At 46.0% G+C, this 16,370-nt stretch overlaps 1 protein-coding gene across 10 annotated transcripts in view; it reads right to left on the bottom strand.

Annotated features, from left to right (window-relative positions):
- Positions 1 to 16,370, bottom strand: part of magi1b (membrane associated guanylate kinase, WW and PDZ domain containing 1b) — a 183,034-nt gene that overhangs the window by 61,234 nt on the left and 105,430 nt on the right. For all 10 annotated transcript variants that reach the window (XM_083660739.1, XM_083660745.1, XM_083660742.1 and 7 more), the window contains exons 3-7: positions 9,965 to 10,084; positions 7,790 to 8,035; positions 3,585 to 3,810; positions 1,991 to 2,073; positions 907 to 942 (exon numbers count right to left, since the gene is read on the bottom strand). In XM_083660739.1, coding sequence (XP_083516865.1) covers positions 907 to 942; positions 1,991 to 2,073; positions 3,585 to 3,810; positions 7,790 to 8,035; positions 9,965 to 10,084 — 711 coding nt within the window. The remainder of the gene's footprint in view (positions 1 to 906; positions 943 to 1,990; positions 2,074 to 3,584; positions 3,811 to 7,789; positions 8,036 to 9,964; positions 10,085 to 16,370) is intronic.

Here is a 16,370-nt window from a genome sequence, read left to right as displayed (position 1 = left end):
AATTCCTCCTTTGTAATCTGATTACTATTCAAGTGAATCTTGAATCTTAAACAATTGCTATTCAGACATGATACTTACTACACAAACCCAAAATATTCAACAGCACATAACGCTACATACTGCATAGTGTTACCTTTACACTTTACTTACTTGATTTACACTTTACATACTTGATTACCTACTGTGGCAATAAAAGTTATTCTGATTCAGATTCTTTAGCAAAATTATATGAAGTGACTTCTATGTGTCTTTGGTGTCCATGTGACTAATATTATGTGCTAAGCCAGCGGTTTTAAAAGTGTGGGGTGCGCCTCCGCTGGGGGACGTGAGACAACTTGGGGGGAGGCACGGGCAGCGTGAGTGGGACAAATCGGAGAAACGTAAATGCGGAACTTGGCCATGCTGCACAATGTCTACGCAGCCTCCACCGCATGAATCAGCCGGGGCGGAGCTCCACCGCACAAATCAGCCGGGGGCGGAGCTCCCGCAGTCTGGCTGCCTGTTGAGGCGAGTGAGGTGAGGTGTTTCACAAATCCGATCGCGGCAGTTCTTTTGAACGTACATCACATATATGCTCATGTTTTTGGATCTGTTGAGGAGCTATTTCCGATTAATTTTATGACATTTAAAGGGCTGGGGAACTGTCTGTCCGTGCTAGCCAGCCTGCAGCACACAGTCCATACGAGTTGAACGTGCAGAGGACATTGCACTCGATACACTGCACGGGACGGTTATCCCGCTGGTTCTAATAAAAAGATGTGTAAAAACGATTCAAAGTCCTTCAGAGTGGATAAAGATGTCCCACACTTTGAAAAGCCCTGTGCTAAGCCAAGGTGGGATGGAGAGGGGGATGTGGGGTTGACAGATGGAGTGCGTGATGTGTGTGTATATGAGACAGGTGCCTACCTAGGTCATTGTCCAGCTCCTCTGTATGCACCCCTTCTACTCGGCCAGGAGGACAGCACAGCACCATGGGATGATGAGGGAGGGAGAGAGAGAGAGAGAGAGAGAGGCAGAGAGAAAGAGAGAGAGAGTTGTATCAATTAATGTATATTAATGTGTATTGATGTGTAATATACTAATTTTGTTTCATTGATTGATACTTTGGCAACAGTGTTGTTGTGAAATTCATGCCAATAAAGCAAATTTGAATTTGAATCTGAGAGAGAGAGAGAGAAAGCGAGAGAGAGTACAGTATTAGATGCACAATAGTGAAATTTATGAAATGTAATAACTGCTCCTGGCCACTGGGTGGCAATATTGGCCAAAAGCCTCAGAGTAACAATCTATGTTTACAAAATCAATAGGTAGTGTATATTTCCCCAAAATGAACGGCTCTCTGTGGCAGGTTGAAGGCACACATGGTGCTAATAAACCACTGGAGTTTGCTTTAATTCTACTCAATTGTGAATAATGGAAACACTGAAACCATTTATCATTTTTAATTTTGCCAGTATTATTGCAGCATCTTACTAGAGGGCAATTAGTGATCACATCTGTTCGTGGAACGACTGTATGCGCGCCTGTGTGTGTGTGTGTGTGTGTGTGTGTGTGTGCGCGCCTGTGTGTGTGTGTGTGTGTGTGCGAGCAGGCAAGATGCCCCTGTGTGGTAGGGGACAAGGGGGGATATTACATATTTGAGCGAGATGATGCGAATAATGCAGTCAATTCCTCTGAGCTGCAGGGATAAACAGCGTAACAAAACAGCACAGCAGAGCAGTGCCACACAAGGCCAGGGTAGCGCCATGCTACGCCTCGCCGTTTCCTATGACCCAACACTGACACCTGTGGGCTAGTGGGGGAACCGCCGCTTGCATCTTTCTCATCAAAACAGCACTGTAGAATATGTGGTGATAAAAAAAGATGCTGTTGCGTAAAAAGAAAGCACACTGCAAGTAACAAACGCTCATCTGCATGACACACACATACACAGTACGTACACACACACACACACACACACACACACATTACACACACAGTACACACATACCATCATCTTCACATTCTTCCAGGGGTTTCTGAGGCTTGTCCAGGCACCGAGGGTCTATCCAGGAGGTGGTCTTTGTGTTGTGGCTAAGCAGAAGAAACACAGGAAACAGGACATTCATATCATCACTGGCGGGGAAGGGAGGGGAGGGGGAGGGGAGGGGACATATCACATATCCTCATATCTCTTCCCCGCTAGACTCAGCTTCATACCTGCCAAGTAACGGATTATGTCTTGCTGGTTTATCATCACCTGGGAGGCGTTCGTTGCAGCCAACAAGTGCGTGTAGCAATATTTTGTCGAGGTGATGAAAGTCAAACGGCACTGAAAATCACTTGCAGCACCTTGATAACGGTTTGCTGTTTCACCAAATAATGAACTGTAGAGAACCCGCTCGAGTAGGACTTGTTGGAAACATGCGTTTTCTCCCATAGCTTTTAACTGTTCTGCCAGTATGTCAACAGCCCAAATACCAAGATTGAGGCTTTTTCTGTGATAAATCAGTCATGACAGCCTCGACTCCTTATCACACTCAGTATTTTTGAATCTACAGGCCCTATAGGCGAATAGGTATAATGCAGTAAGATGATATGTACCGGTATACAGTTTGGCAAAGTTATTTTCAAAATGCAATCCATCACAAATTATCGATACCCTGCGTGAATCGGATATCTGTATTGTAATGCAATCCACTGCATTTTCTCCTAGAATTTCAGAGATATAAATATTTCATAATCAAGCAAGTAATCACATATTATTCTATTCAATATCTGCAATTTGACGAGTGTATTTTTTGTAACACAACAATAACAACAGCTGCGTGCATGTTAAGATGCTCTTCAAGGTCAATTTACCTGCTTGATTTATGAAGCTCTAGTGTGTCTAGGGTTCCTGCACATCTTCCTTTTGAAAATATCTCTTTTCGGAGCATAACGCATCTTCACTGGATGGGACTACTTTGCTCAGATGGTGGCAGGACGATAGATCTCCTTTGACACACGCAGCCTGTTCTGTTCTGTTACATTTAACGGAACAAGGTTGCGTGCGTGAAAAGGAGCCGGTGTCGAAATGCCGATAAATCAGTTCGGCCAAAAGTTGAAACGTTACTAGTAAAGATCCGTATCAACCGTATGTGTGAATGACGCATTAACATTATCGACACAAGGTCGCTCTGTCACACGACGCTCTGTTGTTGAACTGTAGGAGGGAAATACCAACCACTATACATTACAACAGGCTCTAGCTTGAATTATTTTAACGAAAATGTGGAATTGGACAGATGTGGAAATAAGACGGAGAGATTATCTCTTCACCTGGCATCTTTTCAAACTGTAGTGAGGCCTGGCGGTTCAAATGTAATATAATAATACAAGATAAAAAACAGGCAGCAAAATGCCTGGCTGCCTCCAACACCTGGGGATTTTCCTGCAACCACATTGGACAGCTACCTCTCTTTTCTATCTTGTATCAATATATGCCCCATCCTGGAAGAGCACCTGATTTTTACTCTGCTAACCTATATTGATGTCTTGACCCAACGCAGCACTCCCATTTGTATCTTTACATTTGTAATATAATAGTGTCTGGGGATACGTACTCTATAAAGTAGACCTCTCCGTTCTCGGTGTAGGCCATCTCCCAGCTGTCCGGCAGAGGTCCCAGGGGGTCCTCTGGGGGAGGATGGCTGAGGTTAGGGTGTGACGGCTGTGTGCTCTCCGTGGTGGCCGGTGGTGAGGGGGTCGTCCCGGTGTAGGACGGGGCGCTCTGGCGGGGGGCGAAGGGACGCACCGTGTGGTGAATCTCGTCTAGTTCACTAGAGTCTCCTACGGGACAGAACAAAAGCTTAGCGTTAGTTAGCGATACAAACGAACGCTAACAGGAGGCTGCGGCCACTTTCTCAACAACAAAAACAAACAGGGTGAATATATTTGGAATGTCGCATAAGGGGAGTTTTTGATCGGTGATCAAATATATATAGGCCTCTAAAAAAAAATCTGAGACCTTCCCTTTTTATGCATTCTCAGATTTGCTAATGTGGTCGTTTGCACCGTTTCAATAGGTCCGGAGACACCAACTGCTTGACGATCCCCAGGACCAAGCTCCGGACCTGGGGCGATCAGGACCTTCTCAATTGCCGCACCCACCCTCTGGAACACTCTCCCCATCCACATCCGTCAATCTAAGTCCATAACATCCTTCAAACAGGCCCTCAAGACCCACCTCTTCAACCTCGCCTTCTCTTCCTAACCTCACTCCACCCTACCTACTGTCCCCACCTTTCATGAATGTATCAAATTAAAGTATTTAATTCTGTGTGTTCTGTAAAGCGACTTTGAGTATTTAGAAAAGCGCTATATAAGTGTATAAATGTAATTATTGTATTATTATTATTATTATTATTATTATTATTATTATAGCTCCCTGGCTAATCTGAGTGCATTAAAATTGACACCGGAAAACATCCTGCCCAGGTTTTAGCCAGTTGACTTACATTCTCTTTCTTCCTAACTCCCACATGTTTTCACACTCCTCCACATCACTGAAGAATCTATGTGTTATTTTATGTGCACTCGAGTCCACCTAGTTTAATCAAGTTGACACAGTAACTCAAACATTTGGAGAAAGCGCCTCCTCTCTCGCCCCCTGGAGGCCGTCTGTTGGCTCAGCCCAGGGACTTCCCAAAGCTTTACGCACACATATTGTTTTTGGACAATGAAAATAGGCCAACTGTGCAGTATATATATCTATTCGTATAGCCCAGCATGCTGAACTACTTCCTAGGTATGCAGGCAGACACTCTACTTCAGTGGAGAGAGTGCTGAATGGGCAGTTCACACCTAAGAACCACCTTCTCTACAATCCAATCACCTAGCTTCCTGTTATCTCATTCACACACTCGCACTGGGGCTGGCACCCTGGGTAGTTCGCTCACACACACACACACACACACACACACACACACACACACACACACACACACACACACACTCTCGCACACAGTAAATAAACAACTTTTGGTCTCACCTACAAAAAGCCAGAGCGTAGAAATAGCTTTGGGGCAGTCAACCTACTTAGCATAATGCCTACTGACCTACTAACACATAAAAGGCAAAAAAAAAAAAAAAGTTAATTAAAAATAGCATGCACTAAATAATATGACAATCCAGCATCATCACTAAACGTAACATTACTGTCGCACCCTAGTCACTCCAGCAATGAGCCAACCTTAGATGAATTTGATATCAACAGTGGGGTTACTGCCGCGAGTATCTTGGGCCACCGACTGCAACGATGTATAAACAAATGGGACAGTGATCTGTATCTGTATTCAAAACATAAATCATGCTTTCTTTCACGTTAAATTAATCAAATAAATTCTCCCTCACTCACAGCTCACAACACAAATGACCTACCGAGTGCTACTGACATCATTAAGAGGAATTTCAAATATAAAGGACGCTCAATCATCGAAGCTCCGCTACCACTTGCAGCCAGATGGCACTATTTTTCACTCTCAGACGCACGGGCGGATGTGGACAAACGCGGGGAGACCACTTTACTCACCGCACACAAAGAACCTCTTGTATCCTGCAGCCACAGCCCCTCACCACAGCAGAGCTCTCTCTCTCTCTCTCTTTCTCTTTACTTTCTTTGCGCTCTTTCTCTTACCTTCTCATTTTCTCCAGGCTTCTTTAGAAAATATATTCCTCCCTGGCTTCTGTCTGTCTCTGTCTCTCTCTCTCTCTCTCTCTCTCTCTCTCTCTCTCTCTCTCTCTCAATCGTTCATGGGACCCTCTTCCACCACCCCCTCCCCCTGCCCCTCCCCAGCCACTCCCTCTTTCTCTTCCCATTCCCTCTACCTTCTCCTCTCTCTCTTTCCCACCCGCCCACTTTATCTGTCACCATCCTGCTTTTCTTTGCTCTCAGCCAGCAGACCTGGATCAAGTAGGAATTCTGTGTTTGAAACAAAGGCAAACAAGACGAGTGCCAGCTTACCACAGATGTGATTTGGAAGTTCTTTTCCCGATAGGATTTCAGGTTTTGGGAAACTCCCATCCGCTTACAATCAAAAGTCTGCATTCCTTGCCGCTTTTCGACCACAATGTCGAACCTTTGAAGCTTTCTGGATCGCTTTACCTCGCAACTGACATCCTGGCTTTTGAGACTTTATCCTGGCCGTCCGCCGCAAAACATGGGCAGCACGGTGGTCTCGTTAATTAAGACAGACTGGATGACCTGAGTGCCCTCGAGCAAAACACTCAATCCCTAGCAGCTCTAGGTGGCCCCAACCGAACATCCTCACCTGTAAAGCTACTGTTCATGTCTGTGACTGAACATCCTCACCTGTAAAGCTACTGTTCATGTCTGTGAGCATCCTCACCTGTAAAGCTACTGTTCATGTCTGTGAGCATCCTCACCTGTAAAGCTACTGTTCATGTCTGTGAGCATCCTCACCTGTAAAGCTACTGTTCATGTCTGTGAACATCCTCACCTGTAAAGCTACTGTTCATGTCTGTGAACATCCTCACCTGTAAAGCTACTGTTCATGTCTGTGAGCGTCCTCACCTGTAAAGCTACTGTTCATGTCTGTGAGCATCCTCACCTGTAAAGCTACTGTCCATCTCTGTGAGCATCCTCACCTGTAAAGCTACTGTTCATGTCTGTGAACATCCTCGCCTGTAAAGCTACTGTTCATGTCTGTGAGCATCCTCACCTGTAAAGCTACTGTTCATGTCTGTGAGCGTCCTCACCTGTAAAGCTACTGTTCAAGTCTGTGAGCGTCCTCACCTGTAAAGCTACTGTTCATGTCTGTGAGCGTCCTCACCTGTAAAGCTACTGTTCATGTCTGTGACTGAACATCCTCACCTGTAAAGCTACTGTTCATGTCTGTGACTGAACATCCTCACCTGTAAAGCTACTGTTCATGTCTGTGAACATTCTCACCTGTAAAGCTATTGTTCATGTCTGTGAGCATCCTCACCTGTAAAGCTACTGTTCATGTCTGTGAACATTCTCACCTGTAAAGCTATTGTTCATGTCTGTGAGCATCCTCACCTGTAAAGCTACTGTTCATGTCTGTGACTGAACATCCTCACCTGTAAAGCTACTGTTCATGTCTGTGAGCGTCCTCACCTGTAAAGCTACTGTTCATGTCTGTGAGCATCCTCACCTGTAAAGCTACTGTTCATGTCTGTGAGCATCCTCACCTGTAAAGCTACTGTTCATGTCTGTGAGCATCCTCACCTGTAAAGCTACTGTTCATGTCTGTGACTGAACATCCTCACCTGTAAAGCTACTGTTCATGTCTGTGACTGAACATCCTCACCTGTAAAGCTACTGTTCATGTCTGTGACTGAACATCCTCACCTGTAAAGCTACTGTTCATGTCTGTGAGCATCCTCACCTGTAAAGCTACTGTTCCTGTCAGTGACTGAACATCCTCACCTGTAAAGCTACTGTTCATGTCTGTGAGCGTCCTCACCTGTAAAGCTACTGTTCATGTCAGTGACTGAACATCCTCACCTGTAAAGCTACTGTTCATGTCTGTGACTGAACATCCTCACCTGTAAAGCTACTGTTCATGTCTGTGAGCGTCCTCACCTGTAAAGCTACTGTTCATGTCAGTGACTGAACATCCTCACCTGTACAGCTACTGTTCATGTCTGTGACTGAACATCCTCACCTGTAAAGCTACTGTTCATGTCTGTGAGCATCCTCACCTGTAAAGCTACTGTTCATGTCTGTGACTGAACATCCTCACCTGTAAAGCTACTGTTCATGTCTGTGACTAAACATCCTCACCTGTAAAGCTACTGTTCATGTCCGGGAGGTCGTCGTCGTCCTCCTGCTGCGGTGGCTCTCCGGGCCCTATCCCAGCATTGTGCATGTCATTGTAGGACTTGGAGCGTCGGGGCGTGGAGTGCTGCGAGCCCGGCAGGCTACCGCTGAGCCCGTCTGGCAGTGGGGCATCACCGCCGCTACCGCTACCGCTAATCACTTTCCCACCGAGGGGCTGCTCCGGCGGCTTGGGCGTCCCATAATAGTTACCTAGGCAACGGGGAGAGGAAGGCAGGGAGGAGGGATTAGGGGAGAGAGGGAGGGCATATTAGTGGGAGAGGAGGGGCCAAGGGTGTGTGTGTGTGTGTGTGTGTGTGTGTGTGTGTGTGTGTGTGTGTGTGGAAGGGGGAGGTTGTTTAAACATAGCCTTTGTATGTAAATTGACTGGGTGGGGGTGTGTATAAAGGGGGAGCATGACTACATTTCTTTGTTTTTACCACTAGAAAATGCCAGTAGAATAGAAGCCAACAAGTGTCAACAAAAGAAGGATTTTGCTAAACTAAACACTGTGTATGTACAGAAAGTGAAGGGATATAGTGGAGATATGTCACTTATGAAGTTGAAAACAGCATTCAGTTGAAGTCGCTTAGACTTTCAAGTGTAAAAAGGTCAAAGAAAAGGATGTTTTTGGTTTGAATCAGCAGTGAAGGTGATGTTGTGGCTTGGTGCTAGTCCTAAGTCCTCTCAGCCTTGTCTGTTTGTTTCTCTCTGGAAAAGACACAGCGAGGCATTTACGGGGAATCCATTGTTATGGTATAGTCTCTCAAGCCCGTCTATCTCTTCCACAATCTTCCAATGCTCCTGAGACAGTCTGTACTTCTGCCCGGCGCCCATTACAATTTGGCCAGAGGAAGGACAAAATCAAACAAAGAAACAAAAACACACTGCATACTGGAAGGAAGTTTGATGGTCATGACCAATGACAACACAAACAAACAAAACCAAGGCAGGTGATTGGAGAAATGAGCAGATGTCCCGCCTAAACATCAGTTTTGACCGACTTTTCCCCTCCAGGAAGTACAGACCGGTAGACGGGAGCATTTGCGTCTGAAGAGACTATTGTCTTGCAGGTCCTGCCGGACTTTTAAAGGGCTGGTTTGTTCAATCCTGTATCACTGATGGCGTCATCACTGATGACATCACGTGCGATGATCACTTTTGCCATTTGTAGGGGGGGTTTGTTTGTGTATAGTTTCTCACGGTTATTTTTCTTTTCTGTTCATTTCTTTTCAATTAAGGAAAAGACATAGAAAATAAAATCGAACAGGATTGGTCTGTATTTGTGTTGTTTCTTGTTTGGTTTGGGGATGCTATGTGCATATTCAGACTACCTGTCTGTGGAGTGAGAGTGTACGGTGGTCAGCAGGGACAAAGTTTGAAAACAGAAGAAGACCAAATTCATAACAAAGTATATAACAAAGGAATTAAAAACCAACAAAACACTTTTACTCGGATTTGGCTCTTGGCAGTTGTTCATTTCAAACCCTGCTCATGACCTTACAAATATGTGTGTTACAAATGTGTGTTTCTGTGCTTGTGTGTGTGTATATGTTTGTGTCAAGGGGTTCAGTGGGTTCATGCCTGTATTGATATGTAGCAACAAATAGCTTAGGCTACATGACCAAGATTTTATCATCAACCTTTTATTCACAATAGCTTAGTATAAGGCACTTTCAATGACAACATGTGGTGAAATCTAATTCAATCATATTGCAACGTAATAGTTCTAAGTGGAAGCAATTGATGTCAGGGTTGCTTCTTCTCATGGTAAATGGAGTGGATTTATCATAAATACATATGAACACCTCACATTAATTCACCCATTCACACTCGCATTCATACACCGACGGCGACGGAAGCCATGCATGGTGGCAACCAGCTCGTCGGGAGCAGTTAGGGGTTCGGTGTCTTGCTCAACGACACCTTGACACGCTGCCGGGAGGAGCCAGCCTCGAACCGGGAACCCTCCGATTCCCAGACGACCGCTCTACCTCCTCAGCTACTGCTGCCACTGTGGCATCTGTACACATGTGTATGCCAAAGTTCAAAGTGATCTCAGCATTCGTTTGAAGGAATAATCCACCCTCACATGCCCTTACACTATTATGTATTATAATCACTATGAGATATGGAATTCACCTTCATACGTTCCTATCTCCAACAGGGTTCCACTCTTCTCCAACTCCAGGAAGTCCTCCACTGACAGGAAGACGTAGTCTACACCAGAGACTTCTCCGTCACGCGGGGGGCGGGTTGTACCTGGACGACCAATCAGAGAGAGAGTAGGAGTTAGTTCCGCTACAGCTGAAGGTTTTAATGGCAGGCCCAAAGACTGAGAAACATTTGCTGGTGACAAGATAGCTCAAGGCAGAAAAGCTAAATAGGAAAAAGAGGAATATTGCAACATATAGAATAGACATGAAATAGCTTCTTGGAGACGTTGCTTCCATCTTCCGTCATCAGTTAAGTTAATGTTAAGTACATTGTAGACACAGTAGAGTCAACCTTATTCATAGTGCTATGCAACATGAGCCATTGTAAACACATGATGGCAGACATGCTTCAGCTGAAAACAGATAGGTAACAGACTAAAAGGGGAGGACTCGGAGGAGCATCGTCTGCTACCATGAGTGTGAGGTGTTGTAGTAGCACCTTGGTGGGAGCATGCCATATGTGAGGGGAAACGTGTTTGTGTGTGCGCATGAGTGTGTGTGTGTGTGTGTGTGTGCGTGTGTGTGTGTGTGTGGTTTGGCATGTAGCCACTAGCCTGTGAGGTTCCTAGCTAGCGCATGTGTCACGTTAATGACTGCTGACAGCTGGCCAATCAGTGTGGCGTCAATGGTAAACAGCTTTACGGCAGCGAGATGACTCGTACCACATGACTGAACTCAATGCTGCTGGCTTGATTGAGGATACAACAGGTCACATGATCTATCTTTTCCTTCTCTATTATTGTCTGATCTTTTGAAGCGTTCTCATTTCTCCCTTTTGTTTTTCCCTCTCTCTCTCGTTTGACCTTTCATTCTGCTGCATATTTCCCCTCATTATGTCTCATTATGGTTAGAGGGTTCATTCCTTGGTAGTTGTCTCACTATTTTACCAAAGCCTACTGCACACACACACAACCATTACATTTACATGTACTGCAATAATCCAACTTATTCTAAACAAGACCAGATTTAGATTGAGGTGTTTACATGTGCATACGTTGCTTATAGAATATTCCATGCATACGTGCTACAGAGCATAATCCGCTTAATGACTGAAGACGCATGCTCACATTACGTCCCTGATGATCATCATCATTCATCATCATCATCTTCATCATCATCATAAAAAGGGAGGAAGTGGGCTCTGTTTAAATTCCCACAATTTTTGTCCCAAATTGGTTGATTTAATCAGTGATGGTCACTCAAGCATTGTGATGTCACTGATGATGTCACAATGTCTATGACATGTGAAGTTGAGCAATTGTGCTCTGAGTGATGTCACTCGAGCACTCCACGATGTGATCAGTGATGGTCACTCGAGCCATTGTGATGTCATCAGTGAGTGATGTCATCATTGATCATTTGTGCACAGCGGGCGAGCGTAGCACGTGAGATGCCTAGTGTCACAAAATGCTGCGAAAACTCCGATAGGACGTTGTAGTGCAATTAAGGCGTTTACATGTCTACAATGCACTTAAATAATGCCACTAAGATCAGAATATTCCACATTTATTATGCTGCCCGTGCCTTCCATTTAAACTGGGAGTTTGGGATTTCACAGTTGTGTGACGCCACACGCGAGTTGTCGCCGTTCCATTTAAACAATCGGGAAACCAGCCAGAGTTAGCTCTAGCTAACTTTTGTGCATACAAACACTGTAGCAACATGTCCACACACAGATAGAAGTTAGACAGCACTGTGTGTACAACTAATTTAATGAGACACAAAAAATAAACAATATTTACTATTTTAACTAAACTAAATTTTACAATTTTAACTACTGTTGAAGCGTGTGGAGCAGCCATCTTGGATTTTTGCGGTTGGGGCTGGTGAGACTCCTCCTCCGAGTTCGGCAGAGAAAATCCGAAGCACAGGTGATGTCACAGTCGCAGTTCATGACCTTTGAACTGTGACATTCCCAGCTCCCAGTTTAAATGGAATGCCCCGTTAAAGGCCGGGTTTTCCGTGGGGAATATGAATATACATTAAATCTCACGCCCCTAAGGTTTTAGAATCCGTTGAAATTTTTGAAATTGGTTGTTTACAGCCTGAGATATCACCAGAAATCCACTCTGTGTGTGGGGGGGGGGGGGGTGGTGGGGGGGAGGTGCGGGTGCGGGGACTCGAAATACTACATTTCCCACAATGCACTGGGCTCGCGTGGCCTTCGTTTCCATGCCCACCCCTCAGGCGTTTGGCTGATATCAAACTCCAGTAGGTGGCGGTAATGCACATATATGTTTGCCAACCGCCATAAAACTCAAAGAAGAAGAAGACATGGAGAGAAGACATGGAGAGAAGAAGAAATAAATCGAAAATAAATCGAAAATCAATTGCCTCCAAATTGCACCAAATTTAAACTGAAGTATATATGTCGGGAGATGTCTTCATAAAAAAAAATTCATGCATTTTCATGCATTTTCGTAGGAGTTACGCGCATCTGATGTTGTAACTATTTTCTGTAAAAATGTGTAGAAATGGGTACATTGCTCAGCGTTGATTTCGTTACTTCAACCCACCTACTACTAGATGTAAAATTTGACGAGCTTTCCAATGCCGCCAGTCCCGTGTCTGTTAGTGCTTCCATTCCCGAGAAAATCGTCTCTTTGCAAGGAACTATGGGAAGCTAATATTAGCTACAGCATGCTAGGCGGTTGAAAAAGATGGCTGCCTTTTCGTTTTTCTTCAGACCTCTGAAGGGGCGTGGAGGACCTCTAGAGGCGGGACCATGGCTCACAACAGTTGTAGTTCATAGGTGCACGACTTCCGCAAGGCGGGGGGTGTCGCTCTGACGCGTTTTGCGTCAGAGCGACATGGAAATAATGTGATAGATGCTTGATAGGCATGGCAGTTAATAACCAATTTAAAAAATTTCAACGGATTCTAAAACCTTAGGGGCGTGAGATTTAATATATATTCATATTCCCCACGGAAAACCCATCCTTTAATGATGACCTTATTCTGGTTACGGTCATCAGAAAATGCTATTTACATGTCAGTGTCTTGTTCAGAGTATTGTATTAACCCATTGATACCTGATGCAGCATTTGTGTGTGTATCCCTTTAAGACCGCGAACCGCGTTAACGCGGTTCGCGGCCTTAAAGGGATACGCACACAAATGAGGGATATACACGCAAATGCTGCATCAGGTATCAATGGGTTAATCAGGTTAATATCAGAATATTGCAATCATGTAAATATAGTCAATGTTTCTGACTGCATCAGTGTGACTGTCTGGAGAAGCTACAAATCCAAACCAACTAGATAGCAATGATAACAACAACACCAACGACAACAGTCTTTCTCATCTTTCAGGACCAAGATGGCTGGCTCTGTTTTGACTATGGCAGAGGACATTCCCCACTTCTCCACCCCTACCTTGTTTGCCTCCCCTCTTCATCTATCTCTCTATCTCCCAATCACGCTGCCTCCAGTGGCTTGGTGAGCAATAAGCAGGTAAAAATAGATGTGTTGGGGGGGGGGGGGGGGGGGGGGGGGGGGAGAGAGGCTCCCACTGCAGCCACGTTCAATGACACTGGTGATAAATCACAGAGGGGAGGATAGCCTAACTCAAGCAAGCACACATTACACACACACACAAGCAAGCACACATTACACACACACACACACACACACACACACAAGCACACATTACACACACACACACACACACACGCAAGCAAGCAAGCATACATGCACAGAGACCTGAATGTGTGTGGAGACAATGAATCTCTCTCTCTCTCGCACACACACACACACACACACACACGTACACACACACGTGCACGCACACGCATGCACACAGACACTCCCCACACACAAACACACATACACACACACACACACTCCTCAACATGCCATCCTCTCCATCACAGCTGTCACGTCACAATCCCAGTCCCTTCTTCTTCCAGGAAACATGTCTGGTTCCTGCAGGCTGTGTACTCGTACCTGGCCAGCAGGCACAGTCTCTCACTGTGCACCGCAGCAGTCACATCTTTGTGTGCCTGCATCACGAACATTCATGATTTAGTGCCTCACAAAGTTCCAAACTCCACTGCTTGTGACCAGACAGCCCATACTCCTCTGGCGGTGAGAGGAAATCGATTCAAAAGTCTAACTAAACCGCTCGCTCTGAAGTCTGTCAGACAAACCGTGTCCGTCTGTTTTCTCATTGGTCCTCAAACTTTTTCACATCAAGGACCCCAACTGACACAAATTAGACCACAAACCCCCATCTGATAAGGTTTTTCTCCCAGGGTCCCCCATCTGATAAGACTTTTGCTTTTAGATGTTTTATTACAGAAAGTGCATGAAACCCATGACCAAATTAGTCCTGGGAATGGAATTATAGTCCAAATAAATTATTCCCCTTTTTGCTGGGGACCCCCTGGAACGCCCTCAAGGAGCCCGGAGGGTCCACGGAACCCACTTTGAGACCCACTGCTTCACAGAACATCAGCCTTGGAGAGTCCTCGGCCAAGCCCACTGTCAGTTCACTTCCCACACAAAAGTGGCCATTGATTGGACATTGCTGCCCTCAGAAAAGCAAATAGGAAGTGGAATTGTGACCAGTGTTTCAAAGGAGGTTGTAGAATAGCAGAGCCTTGGCTTGGGCCCAGGGGCAAAGACACTGTCATCGCTATCAGCCTAATTAATTCACTACCCCCCCCCCCCACCACCACCACCACAAAAACCCCATTGACCGAGCTGTGAAAGAGAGTGAGAAGGAGAGACCTTCATGGAGTCTCCTGCCCAGAGCCGGGACTGACTGAGCAGGAGGACAGTGAGACATGCTGCTGTTCCGGATGCTGACCTCCACAACGGAGCGAAAGAGAGAAAGGGAGTGAGACTCCCAGAGCTAAGAGTTAGCATAATCCAGCCACTGGCGTGCACACATGATGGAGCCTTGGGAGATTTGCTGCGACGGTGTTCGTCTAGCACTGGCTGGCTGTTGGTTTAACGGCTTCCACATTTTCATCTCTTCCAGCTGAGATGGGTGGGTGGGCGTCGTTAAGATGGGTGGGTGGGCGTCGTCCAAAAAAAATCATCGTTAGCATTTCAAGAAGACGATCAAGGAATCAAGGCTGGAGATATTGGCAGGCACACTGTACTATAGAGCTGGGAGCCAGTATTGCTGCCTCAAAACACACACACACACACACACACACACACACACACACACACACACACACACACACACACACAGAACCAAAAAGAACCATAGTCTTTAACTATAGAAAACACAACAGCAAATGCTCCAGGCCTACAGTATATACAGTACATCCATCCATAAAATAAAAATGAAACGAAACTAGTCGTTTTGAGTGTGTGTGTGTGTGTGTGTGTGTGTGTGTGTGTGTCACACACACGCTTGTTCATGCATCAAGCCAGTGGATTCCTTCTGTTGCTAGGGACAACCGAGGAAGGATAGAGAGAGAGGAGTGGGGGAGTCACAGGTGTGTCCTCTGATGACGACACAGCCCTCAGCACAGTCTCCTGGCTTCATAACGCCCTTCTCTCTGATGACAACACCGCCCTCAGCACAGTCTCTGATGGCTTCATAACACCCTTCTCTCTGGTGATGACACCGCCCTCAGCACAGCCTCTGATGGCTTCATAACGCCCTTCTCTCTGATGATGACACCGCCCTCAGCACAGTCTCCAGGCTTCATAACGCCCTTCTCTCTGATGATGACACTGCCCTCAGCACAGTCTCTGATGGCTTCATAACGCCCTTCTCTCTGATGATGACACCGCCCTCAGCACAGTCTCTGATGGCTTCATAACGCCCTTCTCTCTGATGACGACACCGCCCTCAGCACAGTCTCTGATGGCTTCATAACGCCCTTCTCTCTGATGATGACACCGCCCTCAGCACAGCCTCCAGGCTTCATAACGCCCTTCTCTCTGATGATGACAGCGCCCTCTCACAGTCTCTGATGGCTTCATAACGCCCTTCTCTCTGGTGATGATGACACCGCCCTCAGCACAGTCTCTGATGGCTTCATAACGCCCTTCTCTCTCGTGATGATGACACCGCCCTCAGCACAGTCTCTGATGGCTTCATAACGCCCTTCTCTCTGATGACGACACCGCCCTCAGCACAGTCTCTGATGGCTTCATAACGCCCTTCTCTCTCGTGATGATGACACCGCCCTCAGCACAGTCTCTGATGGCTTCATAACGCCCTTCTCTCTCGTGATGATGACACCGCCCTCAGCACAGCCTCTGATGGCTTCATAACGGCCTTCTCTCTGATGACGACACCGCCCTCAGCACAGTCTCTGATGGCTTCATAACGCCCTTCTCTCTGGTGATGACACCGCCCTCAGCA

This window comes from Poromitra crassiceps (genome assembly GCF_964638095.1).
Source record: "Poromitra crassiceps genome assembly, chromosome: 25".
NCBI classification, from domain to species: Eukaryota; Metazoa; Chordata; class Actinopteri; order Beryciformes; family Melamphaidae; genus Poromitra; species Poromitra crassiceps.
The sequence above is the reverse complement of the archived record's forward strand: the minus strand, read 5'-3'. Positions and strand labels throughout refer to the sequence as shown.